The sequence below is a fragment of the Ptiloglossa arizonensis genome, chromosome 1 (assembly GCF_051014685.1).
Source record: "Ptiloglossa arizonensis isolate GNS036 chromosome 1, iyPtiAriz1_principal, whole genome shotgun sequence".
Classification (NCBI taxonomy): domain Eukaryota; kingdom Metazoa; phylum Arthropoda; class Insecta; order Hymenoptera; family Colletidae; genus Ptiloglossa; species Ptiloglossa arizonensis.
In genome coordinates, this window is record NC_135048.1 from 21,435,863 (window position 1) to 21,460,092 (window position 24,230).

Below are 24,230 nucleotides of genomic sequence, written 5' to 3' on the forward strand. Positions count from 1 at the left end.
TGTTATGGTACCGAAATCATAAGCAGACGATACCTGACCTCCAACTTCTCGTTTTCCGTGAAATCAGTGGACGCGTACTCGTAAAATTCAGGTGACCTCGAACGTGGCTCGGTTTGACAAATGCGGTTGACATTGTGAGAAATATGTCAAAAGAAACCAACACCGGTCATACGTCGGTATCTGGGATCAAGTTTGCATTCTTGGCTACGTTTATGCGAAATTGAATTCAAATTGTCGGGAATATTTGTCTCATTGCAATTTAAGATGTACACTATCGGGAGACAATTAATTGGTAACGGTAAATTATCATTAACAGTAGTTACGTCACCGTTTCGTTAGAGTCGATCACTGCACAGCATAAAAGAAACTTGATTTATTAATATTTTCTTACAACTTCGGTGGTAAAAAAATTTAGAAATTACATGGATGAAATAAAAAAGAAAAGAAATTATACACTCGCGACTATGCGATAATATCGACGAATTCGCTTATTGTTGTATACGCAGAATACGAAAATATAGGATAAAAAAATGATAGTTGTAAATTACAATATCTAAGGTACCATTATCTCGAACAGAAGAAAGTACAGTAACTCCAGTTCCCAAGTATGAAAAATCGTTTCGTTGATTCACTCGAAAGCGGGGAACTGTTACAACTTCCGCGAAATATTCTTACGTTCTCGAACGTAAATAACAAATTCAATTTTCCGTTTCCGGCCGGAGACTAATTGCGAATTCGAACACTTCAACTCGTTCCAATTTCCTCGTTACGACCGTCCCCTTTCTATTTCATTCTAACGCTCGGGCACGAATAATTCCGATAAATTTGACTTTCGATAAATTTGATTTTCGATAAATTTGACTTTCGATAAATTTGGAACACGATTACGACATTCGAAGAATCACTTTGTCCGTGTGAATTGAAAACACCATCCATCGTGTAGAATCTCCAACTTTCCCCCTCGCGTGAATAAACGATACGTTTTCATGGTGTATCGCGTTCCCTCGAACACGTTCACGTGTCCGTTCTCTCGCCTAATTGTTCCGTTGGCTGGTCACGTGATTTGTTTATGTCTCTTTCTTCTCGAGTGAGTTTTTGTCAAGATCGGTAGGAAATGTATTTATACGGCCACACGAAAGAACATCGAAGCTACGTATCCAGCGGAGATCGTTTAATGGATCTCGTTAACAGTGAAAGGATTAAATCGAGTTAATGTGCTGGGTGTAAGACTTATAAAAAAAAAAAAAAAAAAAAAAAGAAAAAGAAGAAGAAAAAAATTACATTCGCCACGAACTTTCTCCGTACGACTCGCTCGACGATACAAAAATTCACCGTACACGTACGTCCACGCAACGCCAACGAATATGGCTTTTTGCCGTACAGCGGTTGATACTCGTTAGAATTTGCTCGCACAGCGTTCGAAGCTCGAGTATTCGTCAGGTGGGCAAATTATGGTAAATTACACGTTCTGTTTGAAACTTTGCTGGATGTATGAAAGTGTTTGCATTCGGTAGAACCGAAACCGTTAATAGTGGCGATCCACGAAGTAGAAGTTAATTATAGAACGTGATTAATATTCACTCAATCGTCCCGCTGACCGACGTAAAATTACCGGAGATAATAAATTATTTCTCGTAACGTATCCATTATAATATATTTACACCTGTTCCCTTCGTCTGGAAGAACTGCGTAACTTCGATAATCTGTCACGAGTATTCCCATTATTTACGTTTTCGTTATTCGAACATACAACGATGAAACATATACGAAATCCAAGGCAGGTGAAATTTCATTTCGTTGCACCTTTATTGAGGAAGAAGGATCAAAATTGATAGCGATACGTGTAACGACTAATGAGCTTATTTCACGTGTTGGAAGAAGGAATTTGTTAAAATTTCTGCGTTCGCAAAATTGTATCAAGTTGAGTCGTAATTTCGAATTCGAACTTTCGAGCGAGAATTTTACGTCACGATTCACGAACACGTATCGAGGTGTTACATAAATGTACAGAACTGCGTTTCACTGAGAACAATATTAGAATATTCTTACCTTGTTCCACGAGGTCTTATTAGATTACGTAAGTCGTGAAGCGAAATAAAGTGTCGTTCGTTTAAATTAGTGTTTGGAACAGCGGTATCGATGACAGAATTGTAACGATTTTCAGTGCTCGCGAATCGTAATAGAGTTCTGCAATTAACCGAGCGCCGAGCAAAGAAACAAAGTATTTCCCAGGCTGCTGCCACGGAGCGTTTAGCACTTTTTCTCGCGCCAGGACAAAAACTTTCCTCGGACTTTGATTATTTAGTCTGGCCATACTCTGACGATGTCTCACAATATAACCAAGTATAATGGGTGGAACGAATACAACGATCCAACGATTTGTCAAACGAAACCGTTCCGTTGGGTATCTAGATTTTTAATTATACACCTGAACAAATAAAGTCACCGATTCGTCACACTTTTATCTAGAATCGTCGGTCGTTCCGAAGAAACACATTTATTGTCGCATAATCGTTACTTGGATTCCGAAACGTTTATCGGGATAGGAATTCGGACTTTTATCGAGGAATTTCTGTATTCGGTTCGTGAAACGTCTCTGTCAAATTTGTCGTAACAAAACGTTCCGCGATCTGTTTGATTATCAATCCATCCCAGAAAATCTAGATAGACAACACCGAAACATTTATCGAGGTAAGAATCCATACTTTTATCGAGGAATTCTGTATTCAATCTGTTCGATTATTAATCCATCCCAGAAAATCTAGATAGACAACACCGAAACATTTGTCGAGGTAAGAGTCCGTACTTTTATCGAGGAATTTCTGTATTCGATCTGTCCGATTATCAATCCATTCCAGCAAATCTGCATAAACAACACCTAAACATTTATCGAGGTAGGAATCTATACTTTTATCGAGGAATTTCTGCATTCGGTTCGTGAAATATGTCGTAAAAAAACGTTCCGCAATCTGTTCGATCGTTGATCCATCCCACCAAATCGCGATAAAAATTGTATCGATGAACAAAAAATGGCCACCGGTGAACACACTCCAGATGTATCAAACTTATTAAATTTCTTTAATTTTTTTTTCAATTGTCACTCCGTTCGCGAAAATTTGACAAAACGATTCCACGCTCGAGGCAAATACGTTACGATCGTTCCACCCGTTATATTGGCTCGTTGCAACGACACGAGCGGGTTCGCGTTGGTCCTCGCCTCTCTTTTTCGCGCGAAAGCGGGTCTCGTGTAGTGTAACGGGAGGGGGGGAAAAAAAACGAACGTTGTGGAAAGCATGGAAGGGAGAAAAAGTCGCAGCGTTTTCGCTGCGGTAATTATCGCGTCGGCTGGAAAAGAGAAGGAAACGCCCGGAAAGAAAGGAAAGATGAGACGCAGGGAAATGGAGCGGAGCCCTGCCGCACGGTACCTCCCACGATTGTATGCTAAAGCGCCGGTTGCGAGAGCGCAGCATGAAAATTCGCGTTGTACCCCGGTAGAGAACCGAGTAGTCCGCACTTTCGTCATCTCGTATCTGTGCGAAGATGAGGAACGAGATGTCAGCGCGTACGGGATTCCACGGGGGATCGGGGAAGACAAAAGTGCGGAACCGAGCCTATTTCCCGAAACCGTTGAGAAGAAACTGAAAAGAATCGAGGGTAACGTGTGCCGCGGAACACGTATTATTAAACTGTGCGTGCGGCCTGCGCGAGCGAATTACGTAAACGACACCGATTTCGTGGAAACGCGTTACGGGAAATATTCAATTCCACGTTGACCGTATACAAATATCAAAATTCGATTCTTTTCGAATATTTTCTTCTTTTTTTTTTCAATCGGGACAACCTTTAGAAAACGGAGAGGAAAATTATTCTTTGACAACGAAATTCGTGAGTCTACAGTTTGCGATAATTGTATTCTTTTGAACTAGTATTAATTTGTTTTTAATGTAATGTAATGTAATAATACACAATGTTTTTAATTTTATACGCGATGCACTACAGAAAACACTTGGCCTTCGAACAAGTGTTCAAAATGGGATTTATTTCACGACGGTGTCATTTTGGAAGTTTTTATTTTTAAAATTGTCTTTTGCTTTCGAATAATTTTTAATATATTTCTGCCTCGTTCGTAGAGTTTAAATCGCCATACTTTTACTCCGCAATCGACGCGATTTTGTAAATTATAAGGCTTGCGTCACTTTTACCGCGACTTCGTTCGAAGAAGAGATTTTTAATGTGAAATTTTACGATTGTAAGAGTGGCCCCTGGTAATGTCGCTGCATCCTTCTCCGAATGATTTAAGACAGTGGGATTCTGGCAACCGTTGTCCTCGAAAATTTTATCTTCGCCTCGACATTCATCCTACCCAGAAAAACTGTGCTACTTAACAAATAATATGCATAATGAAATAGACCGTTTCGAAAATGCAAATTAACCTCGATTACGACACGCTAAACATTGATCGAGAAACGATACGTAATGTTCGTCTTTGAAAAAATTGGATCTTTTTATCTTGTTTTCGTGCACCGGATTATTAAGTATACATATTTCTTCGGAGTAATTGGGCATTTAATCGACAATTACTCGAGATGTTTGAAAAATTCAATGCTGACAGAACCATGCAAGAGAGAGATCGACTATATTATTACGCGATGATTACCAGTACTGAACAATTAAACAGTGATTTCATATTGTACGTTATTCACTTGGTAGAAATTTTTCCAAGCTTCGAAAGCAACAATTCTACTTTTGTGTTGTTTTGTATTGTTTCTCGTTAAGGATGAAAGAAAAAATTTTGAACGTCTCGTGACTGAGGATTGGAACTGTTCACATAATTTAATATGTGAATATTTTATGCGTTTTCGAATGCTACGTATAAACTTTTAATATTCGAACTACTCTTCTGAAAGCAGATGGTCCTCTGCTATTAAACGTTAACCTTTCGTGGAAGGTCGATCAGAAGTATTTATCTGGGAATTCGAATTGGTAAATATAAATCTCAGGATCGAGCGTAAAGTATCGTGAAAAATTTAAGAAAAAGTTACAAAGTTTTCTGTATTCAAATTGTATTCAAAAACGTTTTTGTTATTTGGGGAGCGTTGTATTTTGGAACGTTCGGGGAATCGTGATTCCTCTCGGGTCTATGAAAAATAAAAATATTTAAATTTTGACTATAGAAAATATTGAAATAACGTTGCGGGCAAATAAGACGTGTTCTTCTTTTTTGAAATACCCGGATAGGTTTGACGGTGTATCGCTAAAATGCACGTAAAATTTTATACCTCGTTTTAAAATCTTTTTTCACGTTCGTTTATGACATTGACTCCGTTTGAGTTTCGCCGTGAATATGAAAATATATAAGCGCAAACTTTTGCACGTTTTGCATTTCAAATGTTTATTCAACCGAATTTGGAATATTCTACATTTAAAGTCACTCGACCGTATTTATAAGTCAATTATTAAGCGCGAATGTTTTTATGGACCATGTATCCACATTTCAATACAAATACGCTCACTTGTTCAGCGACACGGTCTCATTGTTCGACGAAAAATTATTTGACTGTTAAAAATACAAATCACCGATACGTTATTGATCTCACACTCGGCTGTGTTTTATTTCGTAACTATCAACACCACAGTTAAATTTAATTGCCTTTTCGCTTTACAAATAACGTATCACTGTACGTGTAATGTGCATACGTTTGCCGGATAAAGTATTCAAAGAACGTAATTGATAGTCGTTTCTTGATGAGCAAAATGTACAATTTTGTATACGGGATGTGTATAGTAACGAACCGTGTAAACTGTAATTAAAAATCGTGTTGCATCGAATATTGCAATAGCATGTAATTACTCGTTAGATTGATCATTCGTTTATTCATACAGCTATCGTATATTTTTCAAAGTGAAGGTCACTTGTTATGTCCATTTACTATATGTTGACAAATAGGCATATACATCGACGAAGTGTACGTTACTTGTTATGCATAGAATGTTTAAAAGCTTTAAATCAAAACGAAAGAGCAAGGATACCACGAGTGATCGGTACACGTGAAAATAAGCAATAATTGTCGAGGGTAGATGGAAACGATAAAAGAAAAATATATTCATTTGAGCAAATTATAAGAATTGTTCTGTAACACGTCACGTGTATTGTATATACACTTATAGCAATATTATATAGAAATATTGTATATAAACCCAATACATTGGGTTGTTTGGAAAGTCATTTCATTTTTTTTTTTTTGGTAAAAATGAAACACCATTCTTTTAGAGCGCATAAACATTCTATTAAATTATACATTCTCCATTTTAGAATATAGAAATAGAATCAATTCTGTTAGAAATTGCTAGTCGTGTTCGATCAGATGTTTCAATAAGCTCTTGTAAGGTCTACAACATTGTCAACTATTGACAATAAATTTACGTTCTGTTTACTCGTGGTACAACATTGTTCTCCATTTGGCAGTAATTTTTCGTTCCGCGTACAATACGCGTTCAAGTTTGGAACCGTTCTGTCGTCCGTCGTATTTTCTAAATATTTCACCCTTTGACATTTATTTAAATTCTCCTCTCACCTTTTACATCGAGAAAAGTTCGAAACACGGTAAAAACTTGTGGAAAACACGAGTTACACGGCGACGCGCACGGCACGTTATTCCAGCACAATTGATTAATGATCCGTTCGCTTGGAACTTAAGTTTAAACGTGTAAAAGCACACTAAGGATTACTTTTCACGCGACTATCATAGATCCAGACGTTACGGTTATAAACATCGTCGCTGTGTCATGCCATTTTATTCGAAGCCGGGAGATCGACGAGTTTCTAGTCTCTAGAAACGTTCTTCATTCTTCGCGGTCTTTTGGTATATTTCCTTTCATCTGTGCATCGATGATGCACGGGTAAGGTTTTCTTTTTTTTTTTCCTTTAAATCACACGTGACAACCGAAAGAAAACGTACCAGAAACGTGACACAAACGATAAGTCGAATCATCAGGAATGCTAATTTGAAATTTATGTTTCGAAACGGACTGTAAGTCGTAGGTAATTACAAGTCCTAATGCGCGGTATTTTTTCTTTTTTTTTCTTATCAAACGTTATTTTCCTCCAAGTCTTGTCAGTGATAAATGTCCAGAGACAAAAAGGTCTACGGTAACATTTCAACCGAGTTTTCGCGTCCTCGTATTTACGTGTGCCCTGTTTATTATTATTATTATTATTTCTTTTTCCTTCGCGAATTCACAAGATCCTATGAAAGTAAAATGTTCCGTTGTTCTCCGTGTGCGTGAGTGTGTGTGTGCGTGTGTATGTTTTCTTTTCTGGGTTATCTGTTCGTATAATACGTTGTTACCCGCTGGAACAGTATTGCGTAATTGTTAAATGCTACCCCGCGACTGTCCACGTTCTAGTTTTATTCCATTGTAATAGTTTCACCTGTCGTCTCTTTGCACGGCATTGGCTTAAGTGACTACGATTATATTGTGTCTAACGACACAGCCGAGCCATTAATTACGACCTACGTCGCTCGGAAACGTAGACACGAAACGCCAGCCGAATACTATTTGCTCGTGACACTTCCTTGTGGATAGACGGCACGAGATATTAAAATCCACGATACCGTTTCACGTGAAATCGAAGGAACGTTGTCGTTACGCGCGACGTGAATCGCTCAGAACCGAGGAAACAGTGCTAACCTCGATAGTTGCGCGCGAGTCGCCCCGTTCGTTGCATCGCGTCGTCGAGACTGGTCGCTTAGCGACAACAGAACTTGGAAGTGGAAGTTCCTCGTCTGTGATAAAAGGAGATCGTTGGCAAGGGACTATGAGTTGGTCTCCAGGAATCGGAGGGACGCAGGCTGTCAACCACAGGCACATTTTGGAACGCAATATGGTCACTGTCAACGTCCATTCTTTGTCAGCGACGCGAGGATGAACAGGGAATTGCGTTTCGTCTCAGATCTGCCTGTAGAGGGGTCAATAAGGTATATTTAGTAGACATTTAATTGTAGTTGACCGTGTTTGCGAAAAAGTGAGGTTACAAATGTTGACGATGTTTTTTTAAATTTTCTTATTTTCAAGGAATTGTATATTTTTTCTTGTAAACGAGTTTGCGTTGATCCATGGTCGGAATATGGGATGTATAATCACAAAAGGGATGCATAATCACTTTAGCTATAGGTAGCAGGGTTGTACGGTGTTAGTTTTCTTTTATCGAATCGGTTACCCCGATAATTGCACGAGTTTCGATACTTGTGAGAATTTTTGAATTTTTCTGTAGCTATCGAATTATACTCTGTTGTACAATAATTCATACTGTTCATTAATCTTCACTGTCAATAATTTGACATTGTCGAATATTCAGTGCTCGTTGGAAATTTTAATAAATATTATAAATTTGTGTGCCGATGCATTGGAAATTGCAACGGTGTCGTAGAAACGATTATCTACGTTCGATTAGAACGACAGATTAACCGGTAATTTTTCTACGATAATTTTTTATTGTTATTACAAATTGCACGTGATCATAGTATTCAGAGGGATTCGGTCTTCGTTTCTTTTCGAAAGGAAAGGAAAAGATAACGGGCATCATTTCAAAAAGGAAGATAACACGATTACGTTGGAATAACAAAAACCAGTCATTATTGTAACTTGAGTTCACGTTTCACCATATGGACACCTGACAATCGATAATGACTGACATAGGTAAATTACCAATATTTAGATATTCAAATACTACGAATATTCGAATATCATGAATAAACTTCTGATATTTGACTTTTCGAATATTACCATTTCAACGCAACACGTTAATTTTGTTTTCTAAAAATGAAAATATTATACAGAATATCTTAAATGCAAATACAACTTAATTTATAGTCCATATGATACTATTCGTGTACTACGAATATCCAGACACTCGACCAGTCCATGAAATATTCGAATTGTCAAGTATTCGAATTATCGAGTATTTGAATAGTTAAGAAATTCGAATTATCGAGTATTCGAATAGTTAAGAAATTCGAGTAGTCGAGTATTCGAAGAGTCAAGAAATTCGAGTTGTCGAGTATTCGAATAGTCAAGAAATTCGAGTTGTCGAGTATTCGAATAGTTAAGAAATTCGAGTAGTCGAATATTCGAATAGTCAAGAAATTCGAGTAGTCGAGTATTCGAATAGTCAAGAAATTCGAGTAGTCGAGTATTCGAATAGTCGAGTATTGGAATAGTCGAATATTCGAATAGTATTTGAATGATATTCGATGTTTGACATAATCGACGAACGTATACAAATTTTCTATCAATTTTACCAAACATGACAGGATATTAGGTGTCATCGCGTGCGTCTTGTACGACTCATTTTAAATTCCAACGAAGCATTACAATTTTGAGAAAGGATACGATAGGACAACGAATTCGAAGGAAAGTAAAAATTTGGGTGTTTCTAAACGCGACAGCTTATGGGTCTTGAGCAACGTTTCGTACTGGACTGACCGCAAGACTTCCGTTGGAAGCCGTAATTTCCGGTAAGATAAGTTAACCGGGCAAAAACCTAGACGATTTGTATGGTTCAGTCTGTGCCGAAGTGCAAGAGAGGAGCCTTGGGCTCGAAATTCAGCAAGCCGTGTACCAACTTTTACGCTTATCCTCGTCCATCCTTGTAATCGTTTCCGTTTGTACGCCTCGCAGTTCTGGAAACTTTGCGAGGATGTTGTAAACGTTTCGAATCGTTTTAAAAATTGGTCGTCGTACGCGAGACAAATGAAACGCGATCAATGGGGAACAGTCGAGAGACGTACACGTATAACTAACGAATATTTATCTTACACTCTATCCTTGTTTCACCGTGACATTGATCAACGTTTATTAACATTCATCACAGTTAGATCGAAGTTACAATAAACTGCAGGATGAAGCTCAGATTATTCGCGATACGATAATCGAATAATTTAATCGTTTTTATCCTATGTATCTTATTCAGCTGGAAATCAATATTTATCAACGAAATAAATATCGCACCTTAATTAAACGATATTTTATTACCGAAGAGGATAAAGGTTTCAGGGATTGGAATATCAGATGTTAAAGGAATACTCGAAAATCACATCTACGTCGAATTAATTGTTTAGCTTCGTTACGAACTATTATGTTATTAAACACGTCGTAGCTATTTCACAATCGTATCAACGAAATTATAATGACAGGATATAAATATCACGGGCGTAAAATGCACTGTAATTACTGCAAGTACATTTAACGAGACGTGAACGTGTGTTTGTAGAGTACTGAAGCATTACTCGAGCATTACCGAATGCTGCGCACAGTTTTAAATTGGAGAAAATTTTACCAATGTAGATACCATTGAGGCTGGAAAGGTCAAAGATTTAACAAATACGCTCTCTTAAATTAACATTAATAAGTAATTATGATCGTGGTCCGAGTAAACCAATTGACAAAATCGAAATCATCGCTTCTTTTTGCGTTGTATCGATTTCCATTATAAGACGAAGAAAAAATTATGTAAAAAATATCCTAGAGAATTTTTACAATTGGCACAGATTTGGAAAATCAATGTAACATTAATCTCGCGATAGAAAATATTTCTATATAGTTTGAATATACAAACTGTAATTGCAAAGGACTGATTTATCAAATCATTTTTCTATATTCTTTACTTGCATTATCACGAGGCATTGTTTCATATACAATAATCACTCAATATCTACGACAATGTTATATTAGGGTCCCCTCGTGTTATAACAGTGGAGAGTAGCTATCTTATTTTAGAAATCGACCTTTTTTATCTTAATCAGAGGCTGAGACGTCGTTCGTATCGTTCGCAACCGAGAGAGAGAAGATACACGTTTCCTGAAAATTAATGAAAATTAATTCTTTCATATTTTCAATATTTTTCATTACATCTTCACGAGAACATCACCAACGAATCGGCGAGGTTCTCCCGGTGAAAACGAGCCCAAACACGACCCTCTTCCAACTATTTTCAATTCCACGTCATTGAGTGATTTTTCAAATCACTCGAATTATCCATAATTAAAAACAGTTCGCATTCGATCCGTGTTTGGGCTCATTTTAATCGTGAAAACACCACCAATTCATACATAACACTCTCGCGAAGATATATCGATAAATATACGCATAATACTAACAATATTGACAAATACACATTTTTATTTACACCGATCGTCTACCTTACGCATTAACGCGTCATTCCCGATAATTGAAGATGAACCGTGATAATATCGACGAAAACAATACCAACCACAATTTACCAATCTATTATAGTAATATAAAAAAATTTCCACAGATTGTGTACTATACCTCCAACCCATGAAGTTACTATTGTTTATCCGTCTCGAACAATGGTAACGTTGTTTCGGTACGTATACAATCAGCCATGCGTTAAATTACACTTTCACCGTGTCTTTCTACCGAACGCGTTACGCGCGAATTACGTGTCTCGTCAACGTCGATTAAGTTTGCAGCTAGCGCATTTTCCAGAATTTCGTGTCCGCTCGTGTGTCGTTGTTTCGCGTCAAGTCCCGTACGAAGTATTCGATCGCGAATAGTTGCAATAAAGCAAGTTTATTACGCACCGGGTTCGAGACGTTAACTCGAATTGACCAGTACGCGACGCATCGCTACCGAGAAAAACAATTACGTAGCAATTGAAAGCATTTCTGTGTACCGTTGCCATTTCGAGCCACCGTGGCCGGTGAATAGACACGGTTAGATGACCTTCGTAGCATCTCGGAAGCAGCATCATCAAGGAGGAAAACATTACCACTTCGTGTAACGGCCCACTTCGCACCGTGCAAACTTCACCGCGAGAAATTTTCCTCCCATTCTCATCGTCTCGAAGCGTTAATCGTTATTGATTCAACCACTTGCACCTGTATATTGATCAATGGCGGTCTGCGACCAGTCGTCGAACGAATTTCACGAATGAACGAAACGCTGACACGATACGGTGGTATTGTGATCAATTAGACACTGATTGCAACGATGGTTTCCAATTCGGAGGGGTTCCTGATGTACAATCGGGGGACGCGAAAAATATGTGCAATTTGGAAACACGTGGATCGGTTGTTTTATCGTCGAGATTCGACGACATTTTGTACTATTCAGGGAAGCGTTATTAAACAAAATTTGAAACCAGTGGCTTTTTGCATCTCCGGGTTAATTTTACACGTTTTCCAGGCTTTCAATTTTCTTTACGCAAATGAAACGTGACGGGAAATATTTTTTCCATAGTTTCTTTGACAGGTATCTCTTTATATATAATTAAATTTTATCTGTATTCGCAATTAAATTTTATCTACATTTACGATTAAAAATTCTCTAGTAAACAGTTCAAGACACGTGATACGTGCTTGCCCGGTACGTAATTGGTTCATATTTTACGAAAATTGTTATTTTACGAATCGGTGAACCATTTTGGTGGAAAATAATTGGCGAAGAATATTTCGATCATCTGTAGCCAAAAAATAAATAAATAAATAAATATATATATATTTATGTAGCCAAAGAATAAATAAATATATATATATATATATATTTATATATACATATTTATATATATATTTATATATACATATTTATATATATATATATTTATATATACATATTTATATATATATATTTATATATACATATTTATATATATATATATTTATATAACCAAAGAATAAATAAATAAATAAATAAATAAAACACACACACATGATTTCAATGCAAATTAATGCTATGTAACGGAAGTCATTGCACTCACGCAGCCACCTGTTGCACCGTGTGAGCATTTCCTTTTTTTTTTTTTTTTATTTTCTTTTTCGAACACAATTTGCAACACACTTCTCAATTTTGTTAAACGAATAAAGCAGGGGCGGTAATCGCGGAACGTGCCTGGAGAGTGCACTTCGTTTACGTTACGTTTGGCACGTGCTTATCATTCGTGTTCCGTGCGCCAGTATGTCGGGCCATCGTGGCTAATGTCGTTTCGTCGTGAAATCTAGAAGGACACTTGGAAAACTACATTGTGCTTTTGTCCCGTTGTTACGTGCTTACGTGTGTTATTGACAGCGAACGAGGTCGTGCGCAAGACCACTTTGAATAGCAAAGGATCCTCGGTGCCTCTTAGAGAAGCACTCGATGGCTGAACACGAGCAGAAACGCGCGTTATTCGTACTACCTCGTGTTGAATCTTTGCTCGAATAATTAATCAAATATTTGAATTCGATAATATCGCACGTTGGAAATCGAAATTTATTTATGGGTCGAATCGAACGATCCGATGTGATATCAAAGAAGGGTGTAAAAAATGTTTTCGACCTTGTTCGAGATCATCTTCAATGAAAAATAATTTTTACAATATTGAAAAATGGTATCACAATAATTAAATATTAAAACAAAATTTTATCGTATAGATGCAACAGTGAGTTAATCACTGTGTAATTATCTCTTTGGAAAGTTTATCTCTTTTTTTCAAAATATTGTCCCAACCTGTGTGATTATTTTCAATGTTGCAGAAATTGTTTGAAATTGAGAATTACTTAAAACAAAGTCGAAAAGGTTTTGAGTAAATAGTCTTTTTCTTTAACTATACGACATTGCTTCGTTCGATTGATAAATAATAATAATGATTCGAATAATTTGTTTGGGTACTAGTTATTTGTTTGTATTACGCATATATGCATGTACCTCGATTATTCGAGTAATCATTTGCACAAATAAGCTTTTATTTGGATAAAAATCTGTTCGATACTGGATACAAGCTTACTCACTGGAATATTGTACATACGAGTACAACGTAGTGAATAATACTTTAATGAAGATTGTTTTCATTGAATGTATCAAACGATCGCGTCATACTTCGTTAATAAACTTTTCAGCGGATTTCTTACCGTTATTGCACGTCTCGAGATAAACGGGAAAAACGCGACAGAAATTTTCATCGTTATTTCTCTTTAGAACTTTATAAGTTCTAATATTAATCTATAATAAATACACTAAAAATAGAAATATTTTATATAAAATATTAGGTCGTATCAAGGTCACTGTATATATTTTTTGATAGTATAACATATTTTTGGTTCAGTAATGCAAAAGTAAAACAAGAGTAAATTAAAGGAGCTCACTTGCAGTGACTTTCAAACAATATCACGGGAATGTAAGAAATGTTGTTTAAATAAACAGGAACCAAAGTTTATTTCGTTTACCCGGCGTGTTGCAAGCTCGAGCAGGGAAAAAGCAAACGATCTCGATTTTCAAATGAAAAATTCTCTAATTTTTTATATAAAAATTTGTATATTTTGCATAATTATATCGTGCAATTATGTCTATGCATTTTAGTATTAGTGTTTGTTAGATTATATCGTGCAATTATGTCTGTGCATTTTAGTATTAGTGTTTGTTAGGTGAAGTATTTTATATAAAAATTTGTGTTTGCATAATTATATCGTGCAATTATGGCTATGCATTTTAGTATTAGTGTTTGTTAGATTATATCGTGCAATTATGTCTATGCATTTTAGTATTAGTGTTTGTTAGGTGAAGTGTTTTATATAAAAATTTGTATGTTTTGCACAATTATATCGTGCAATTATGTCTATACATTTTAGTATCAGTGTTTGTTATATTATATCTTGCAATTATGTCTGTGCATTTTAGTATTAGTGTTTGTTAGGTGGTGTTTTATATAAAAATTTGTATGTTTTGCATAATTATATCGTGCAATTATGTCTATGCATTTTAGCATTAGTGTTTGTTAGATTGTATCGTGCAATTATGTCTATGCATTTTAGTATTAGTGTTTGTTAGGTGAAGTAATCGTGAAAATATAATATATAAACACCGTTGACGCAAAATTGGACTTTGAGAATTCGAGGAAAAAAAAAATGAGTTCACTGCTATATTATCTCAATTACCGGAACGTGTTTTTTCCCGAAGAGCAATTTATCTTACCATTCGCCATCAAAAAAAAAAAAAAAAACATACCGAAGACGCAGATATTTATAATTTAGTTATGGTAGATATAGGGAAACTCAAATTACCTCATAATTGATCTATTTTTCCTACTTACGAATACGATGAAAACTTAATAACACTAGTTACCTAGTTGGAAACCGATATTACTTAAATGCAAAATATTTTTTTGCACTCTTCATTACAATTTCTCAATGACAAAGTTTTTATTTTTTTTTTCACACGTCTTCAAAAAAAAAAAAAAAAAAAAAAAAAAAAAAAAAAAAAAAAAAAAAAAAAACGAATACATGTCGTATTGGTGATCACTTTTCGAAAACAATTTAGCATCTTAAAGATAAATTTTGAATAGATTCGATAAATGTGAATCGAATCTACAAAAAGAGGTGTATAGGTAACGTGAAATTTAATTTGTAAGACAATTTGCCTTTGAATTTTTTTTGCGAGAAGTACATTTTCTAATGCGAATCTTACAAACGTGAGTTCTCACGTGTAACATCTCACCTCCGCGATTACTATGCACAAATTGCAACAGGTATTCCTGCACAAATTTTTCTAACACAAAATCGTTGATAACGTATATATTATTTTCTCCGTGTGAAATAATACGTAGCAACGAAACACAGTGAAACAGCAATTGGTACGATAAAGTAGTATTTTATCTCGATTACAATTGATAGGTTGTGGAAATGAAATAAATTATTTTGTATTTACTATTCGTGAGGCATATTTCAGCCAGCTTCGCTCGTTTGCATCCTAAAACACTATCAAACACTCACGACGTACAACCGGTTTCGCACCGGTTCACCTAACTTCTCGCAGCCGCTATTCATTTACGATTTGTCGCCATCCTCCATAAAAAATTGGAAAATATTACCATCGGTATAATTGCCGTTATCTTTCACCCTTGGTCCACGGTATTCAGCCGCACAATATCTTAAACAATTTGCGCGTACCTTTTGTCGAGCGCGCCATTAGTCGCGCCGTTTTATTGGATCAATAGCACTTCCTTATCGGTATAATTACTTTCGCCACTCACCTTTCGCTTCTTCGGTATTTAAGTACACGATTCTAAGTTCAAGCATTGCGCGTGTAACTTTTATCGACGATTAATGTTACGTATATTACATCGTACCGAAGCCAATTCACGAGATACTGTTCGTCCGCGATTACTATGTAGAAATTGTACATTAAATTTCCCGGTTCTGTATCTTTGCTTGTCTGTGTTTACACGAATCGTTGGTACGTATAAAGGCTACTTGACGAAATCTCTACGTAAATTATTTCGATACGTGCAAAGTTCAATTAACGAATTTAACCGTTCGAATTTACAAACGTACGGTATTCGCGAAAATGAACGAAAATTACCAATAAAAGTTATCGGTATTGGTTACAATTGGTACACAATTGGTTATAAATATAGAATCGTGCCAATTTTTGCGACAGATAAGGATCGCTATCAATTTGAATAAAAGTGCAATATGCACTTGCATCGTTTCGCCGAGGGAGGGAAACTTGCATCGCGAAAAGATGCGTTTCCATTGCAGGATGCAACTTCTTTCTGTTTGCATCTTCGCTCGTCCCAGTTTCTGGAAAGCACTCCGGCGAACTCGCGTACAAACGGTGGAGTTTTCTTTGCTTACATATTACGTTTAGGGAGGTCTAAAATTGTAAAAATAGCATTTCCGACATCGAAGCGCTTCGATCGCGAAAAGCTACACCACCCGCATCGATTTCCAGCTAAAGCTGGAACAATTCGAATAATTGAACACTCGGGTATATAAAGACATTCGAGTGCCGGAACTGTGTTATTCGAATAAACCTTGATTATTGCAGTATTCGGATACCATTACTCGTAATACGAAATAGTACTCGAGTAACGGAGGATACTGATGGTATGTTTAATTCTTGCGTCTTGACATCGATCGATCGACGGATCACTTACGATTCTCGGAATACCATGAATAATTTACTTATGTGCAAGCAAATGCAAATATAATTGTATATAAATGTTCGCAAATGTAATAGCTCGTTCCCGTAATGTATATACTGTACATAGAGACAAGTGTAAAAGTACGGCGCAATATCACGCGAGATGGTTCGAAGCTCAGTTCATCTTTAAATAGATTTTACGTGCATATTTACATACTAAATGAAATTTGTTTTTCTTCAATTTACTTTTTACAAAGGGGTACAAACGCGTTTAATTTGAGCGAAGTCTCGAAACTAAAGTATTCTGAAAGAAACTTCTGAAAGAAACCAATCGTATTGGATTGGACCTTTTGACCAGTGATTGAACAAAATTTACCGGATTATTCTTAACCCGAGACTGATCTTTTTCTCTCTGCAATACAGCGTATTTATATAATTCTACTTGAGCAGTAGTCTCGGGCACGAGTTGATCGCCTGAGACGGCTACTCGCTGTACTCGAATAGTAAATATTTGAGTTACATTCGTGAAATACTTTCGTCTGTATTCTATTATATTAATCGAGTGTTCGATTTTGTTCCAATAGTTAAGTATTCGTCTTTATCACAGTAGTCAAGTATTCTAGTATATTCTACTAATCGAATATTCGAGTATATTCCACTAATCGAATATTCGAGTATATTCTACTAATCGAATATTCGAGTATATTCCACTAATCGAATATTCGAGTATATTCCACTAATCGAATATTCGAGTATATTCCACTAATCGAATATTCGAGTATATTCAACTAATCGAATATTCGAGTATATTCCACTGATCGAATATTCGAGTATATTTCACTAATCGAATATTCGAGTATATTCCACTAATCGAATATTCGAGTATATTCCACTGATCGAATATTCGAGTATATTCCACTAATCGAATATTCGAGTATATTCCACTAATCGAATATTCGAGTACATTCCACTAATCGAATATTCTAGTATATTCCACTAATCAAATATTCGAGTATATTCCACTAATCGAATATTCGACTATACTCTACTAATCGAATATTCGAGTATATTCCACTAATCGAATATTCGAGTATACTCTATTAATCGAATATTCGATTATATTCTACTAATCGACTTTACTCTACTAATCGAATATTCGAGTATATTCTACTAATCGAATATTCGACTATACTCTACTAATCGAATATTCGACTATACTCTACTAATCGACCGTGTTTCAATAGTAAAGTATTCGAACAGTTTTCGAACACTATTCGACTCATCTCGGACGACTACTCGAATCACTCGAACGTTCGACTATTCAAATACAAAGAATCCCCTACTCCCGTGAACGCCGACTGCACACGTTGGTCCGCCGCGAGGCGTCCCCCTATTACAATGCACCGCACGGTATCGTTATTTCTTATTATCGTAAAAAGGTAAATACCATTTGTCGCGTCATCCGCGGCAATTCACAGGTGAACGCCAACTATTGCGTATCTTCACTCCGTTGGCGGTAAGGGGCGAAACGTGACCGACAATTATCCCGCTCGGTTAATTAAGGCGCACTCGCGGCCGATTAAATTCGCGTCTAATTCACGGCCGGTCGTTTTCTGTTCCAGGAACCGAGGAACCGTGGTCGTTCGCACCGGCAAGAAGAGACAGGAGGAGGTCCCGGAAGATATCCCCGGGTTTTCATGAGAAGCGCCGACCTTCCTTCGTACGTGAGAATAACGACAAGAGGTCGGCCTTGAGGTGTGTGGAGTTGCGCGCGCGGAGTGGTCGTCGTGCAGCCAACTCGGCATCGGGAGAGATTTATTCGAGTTTCACAACCTCTCTCGATCAGCAGCACCGGTCGTGACCTCGATAGAGCTCATCCACCTGGTCGGATAACTCTGCTCGGCCAGCACCGGGGGACACCGAAAGGTCGAGCTCCTTCGCCGAGAGCGTATCACGAGCGATCGTCGTCCACGTCCACCGGGACCAGCTACCGGAAATCGCGCGATGTAGCTGGCTGCCGGTTCCATGATTTTTTCGTCGTGCGATTCGACGGTGAAAACGGTACACACCAACGGAAACGTGAACCGCCTGTGAGGAACATTTCGTCGAACAACGACACCGTTGTTTCGGTGTCGGCGCGTAACAGACACCGCCGCAACACGAACACCATGAAGACGATGGGCGACGTGGTCGCTGATCCCGTCGACGAACAAAACGGCACCTCGGGATCGGGCCAGAACGCGGCCGTCGGCAAGGAATTCGGACAACGGACCCTCAGGTCCTTGAAGAGAGGCCTCGGCAGGCTGTGGAGGCGGCACAGGGGTAATGCCTCCATCACCGAGTACGACCCTTGCTATAAGGTCGCTTATCTTGGGAACGTTCTCACTGGATGGGCCAAGGGTACGTGAATCGGTTTATCTGATTTTCTTTGTCTTTACGCGGCGCGGAGCTTGGTCGTTAAGTAGCGACGCGCTTTCGTTGCCAGGCACGTTGATTAGCTTCTCCCAACCGGGTATTCTCGATTCCTAATTGACGAACGCCTTTTTTCGTAACGTGGTAGTGGATTTCCCGTAACTTCGACTCCCCTGGTTACCGATCGCCGAACTTTCGAAGGATAACGATTCTTTTTACTTCCTCTACGAATCTTCTTTTTTCGCCGGTGTCGTTCGATCGTCCTTCGGGAAATGTTACACATCAGGGTACGAAGATCGGTATGATGAACATTTTGGAAATTTTTGATCGGAGTACTGTTTCTTTTTCTTTTCTTTTTTTTTTTATTTCGAGTAATTTGAATCTATCTCGAGATTGTTTTGCACGGAGTGCTATTGCTGGTGGATTCAACACGATCGTGTTGTATAGACGAATGGTTATGTCCAGAGTTGGGACTATTCGAATATTTTAGAGGTATTCAAGTAACGAGTATCCGAGTATTCGAGTATCATTGTTCGAATGTTTGAGTATTTGATTATTATTATTCAGACAACACTATACAGATGCTGTGGAGTATAATCCTTAGCCTGGCTTTGCAATTAGTAGATTTTACGAGTAAATTTCGATTCGAGGGATTTACACAGATGTTAAAATATTCGAGTACTCGAATATTCGATCAGTAATTGAATATTATTATTCAGACAACACTATACAGATGCTGCGGAGTGTAATCCTTAGTGTGGCTTTGCAATTAGTATATTTTACGAGTAAATTTCAATTCAAGAGATTTACACAAATGTTAAAATATTCGAGTACTTGAGTATTCGAGTATCATTGTTCGAATGTTTGAGTATTTGAATATTATTATTCAGACAGCACTATACAGATGCTGCGGAGTGCAATCCTTAGTGTGGCTTTGCAATTAGTATATTTTACGAGTAAATTTCAATTCAAGAGATTTACACAAATGTTAAAATATTCGAGTACTCGAGTATTCGAATTGTACTTGAATTGTATTCGCCGAATAGTCGAGTCATTGAAGTACTCGAATACAAAGATACTCAACGAATAATCCCAATTCTGGTTACAACGTGTATCGTTAATACAATTTTGATCGAAAAATCGTAAAGTTGTCCTCTTCACTTCCTGGAACTACTCGCTTCGTGTTGATCGTATCTCACTCGCTCTCGCTGTCCCTTACCTTTGTCCTCGATACGAGCCTTCGTAAAAAGTCTCGTTTGATTTTTACTAGTATATCCTGCAGATCGTAATCGTAGAAAAACGTCGCATAAATATGTCGCGTTAAGTAAACCTACAAGTCCCGAAATGTTTCGCGGATAAGTTACAATCATTCGCAGTTTCACGTCAGAGGACATGTTCGAATGGAATGTCACACGCGTGAACATGATTCTAATCCGCTCGAGCACTATAGCGTAAATAATCGTCGATAGGTATCGCACAATGATAGCAATAACAATGGCAAAGAAATAACAATGCGCAAGGCGACGCTACGAAATTTGTATCCGTATTGTAGGAGATCACTTTGAGCATTTTTTTTTATTCGTTATGCAACAAAGTGTACGCGAACCTGTGTTTATGCGACATTATTTCATCGTTACAATCGGTATTACGATCGTTTTCGCATGCCTCGTAAGTATTCTAACGTTGTTATTCGTAATTTCGATTCTTTTCGGTAAATAGTGCAATAATTTGCAACGTAATTATATACATGCACGTTAAACAAGGAATACAAAATCGTAGAGATTAAATTATAAACGTGTTGCGATGTCTAAACTGAGAAAGTGTACGATGATCGGTTTTGCATTCTCTTGGATTTGAATTATTTTGTTCAACGTGAAGGGAATCGTTGAAGAATTTAATTATAAACGTTTATTCGCAATTCTAGCGATCACTTTCACGGTGTAATGCTTCGAATAAAGTAAAAACGTAACGTATACATCTGTACCGGTATCCTTGAAGATGTTTATGTGTGTACAATTATGTCGTAGATTATTATGTATATAATTTACCAAAGAAGATCGAAATTGCAGTAAAAAAAAACTTTTAAAACAACGAGACGTAACGTCATTGAGAATATTGAGAAAATAATAAGTACTCCGTTGAAGTATGGAGTATTTTTATTGCTTACACTATAATTGGGTCAGCCGTAGAGGACACCTTGTTGTAGACACAGTTTATTTACGGTTGGAGGCGTCACGGACACCCGAAGGTCAACTTTATTTGCTTAAAAGAGCTGTTCAGCTTTTTCTACAGCAAAATTCGATGGAAAAATCTATTTCGGGGATGGATGTATTAATAATTCATTTATAAAAGTAATAGTTTCCGACGTGTTCGGTTACCGAAGTATTCCATCGCCTCGAATGTAAACAAGTACTTGACAGTGTTTTAACGCTGCCATGGAAAGTAAATATTTCGAAAACTACAAAAATTCGAATAGAACGTTCGTGTTAAAAATACGTGCTGGGGTTATCGAGTGTTTTCGCTATAAAATTTTTGCCGCTTGTATCTTTAAAATTGATGTTCAAGAATTAGGCTCAATATAGCGGGATCGATAATAAAAGGAAAAAAAAAACAGACATCGAAGAGCTTATTTATGTAAACGTTAAAATTAAAGACGACCTCTGTTAATTTTTTGTTTTACAACTTGGTAAATATTGTTGCTGCGAATTCATATTTTTTATTCATAACAGTTCGTCGAAATATTTTTGACGAATGAACGGAAGGATTATATTTACAAAATTTAGCGACACCTAGGAACACGCGTTATTGAAAATGATATCCGAGTATGGTCGCGTTTGGATACATTACCATCGGAAAGATCTCGTCCAACCAGTTGGCAACATTGTCGTAAAAGTGCAACTAAATATGTAAAATGTTCAATTTTCAATCAGTTCTAGTCTCTCTGCAGTCGCACGACCATTGTTTACACAGCCGCTGTTAGCCGAAGGGAACGCAAACATCGAAAATAATTCCCTAGCTTGAATCCGGGGTAAAATTCAGCTTGGAGAGCGGGCGCTGCTTATTTGTCGCTGGAACGAAATGAAAAAAAGAAAAAAAACGCAGAAGTATGTGTAACTGTTACGCGCGATAAATTTTACATGTATGCTAATACAATTCGTATAAACATCGAGTAAGAACTCGTCACGCGTGTTTATTTATTCGATTCGCTTCGATCGCGGAGATTCGTCGTGTAAATAGGCGTTCCTCGGCGGGAATCTAGTCGCGAAACGAAAGTGAACTTCGCCGGCCGGTGTTGTCACCGGATGGTGACGTAATTAGATTTAACGCGTAAAAATTTGACGCGAAATTTGTTTAAAAACCGGCTCTGACGATCAGCGGGGTACCGACATTCCACGCTGAACGTTCGTTGGCGCATTTAATTATTACATCGAAACGACTGGTCTTCGCCGTGGCACGAGCGGATAATTAAGTTTTACCGGCAAACAGCAATTAAAGACGGCACGACGTAAACATGCGTACGTGCGTATGTATATCTAATCGCGAGGGGCCCGAGACACGTGAATGACCAGCCGGAAGTGCGCAATACTTCTTACAGTTGGCCGACGGGCAAGGTTAAACTCGAACTAACGCGTGATCGCGCATTATTCGGTCCATCGATGGTTAACGGACGTTTCAAAAACAAGGCTTCGATGCCTCTTTAAATGATACGACGTCGAACGTCCGTTGTAAATTCGTGCGTCTCGACGTGCATCGAAGAAGCAGCGACACAGCGATGCTACGAGCCTCGTGAAGCGCATTAATCGCATTGGAGATACGATAAGTGGAACGTACTTAAATGTGATGTAAGTTTTATGTGGGCATCGATTAATTGCCGCGAGAACGCGGTAAACATTTCTCAACTTCGGCTCCGTTTGCTCGACACTGTTGCGAATAAATCTTTCGCACACTTGGACGGGTTACGCCAATGTGGGCGATTGAAGAAAAAAAAAAGAAAAGAAATTTCAATTCGAGGCTGCTCGCGGTTCAAGCTGTCTGGAGATACACGAAAGTGTTCCCGCGAGGAAGGTGATCGATTTAATTTAACCTTGATGGAGTTCTCGGTTCCTTTCTTATCGTACGATACTTTGATCTTCTTTCGAGTAACCATCTTGTTTGGAGATAAACGACGTTCCGCGTCTCACTTCGAGGGTTAATGTTCGAGTTTGAAGGGCGAGAGTCGTTCTCTAAACGAAATTGTAAGCTTCTGTAGGGATACGAGTGGTTCGTTCCAAATGTTATCTCGTAGATTTGTCGATGGATGGTAGGTTTGGCTTTCGAGTACGTTGACAAAATCGAGGATGCTAATCTACTCGAAAGCGGGGTAGATAGCGATTTTTATCTCGAGCTGAGGATCTTTTATCTGGGCACTGTATTGGCTCGCTCGTGTTAATTAAATATATACATTAGAGGAGGATTAGTCCGACTCTTGAATCCGGGGTAAGAATTGGATCTCGAAAGCGGGATCTTGAAGCTGTTCAATTTCGTTCTTAATCGAGAGGATCGTTCGATACGATAATTGGTTTTTTGGTATTTTATTTGTTTGCGAGATACAAAAACCGTCGTCGAATTTCTTCTTTTTTAGGATACACGAAAAATATCGTTTTGTAATTCGACAGAGCTTCAAACGCCGAATAAAGAAATGTTAAAATAAACGTTTAAAAATTCCACGGTGTTGGAAATATTTTTTGCCGTGTAAAACGATACCATCGGAATTCATACAAGGTATCTCAGAATGGATATATCTACTTTTATTGTAGCCGACACAGTGGGAGGAGTTCAGTATCTGTTAGAGTGGATATTGGAATTTTAGTAGCTATAGAGATGTCTATTGAAAAGCAGCGTGTTTTCACCAAAAAAAA

The 24,230-nt window shown here is 37.6% G+C and overlaps 1 protein-coding gene across 3 annotated transcripts in view; it reads left to right on the forward strand.

Annotated features, from left to right (window-relative positions):
- The window catches only part of LOC143153271 (uncharacterized), a 109,300-nt gene that overhangs the window by 49,489 nt on the left and 35,581 nt on the right, over positions 1-24,230 (forward strand). For all 3 annotated transcript variants that reach the window (XR_012993748.1, XM_076324290.1, XM_076324276.1), the window contains exon 2: positions 18,543-19,320. Coding sequence is in view for 2 of the 3 variants with exons in the window: in XM_076324290.1 (XP_076180405.1) it covers positions 19,089-19,320 (232 nt within the window). In the remaining variant the exon portion in view is untranslated. The remainder of the gene's footprint in view (positions 1-18,542; positions 19,321-24,230) is intronic.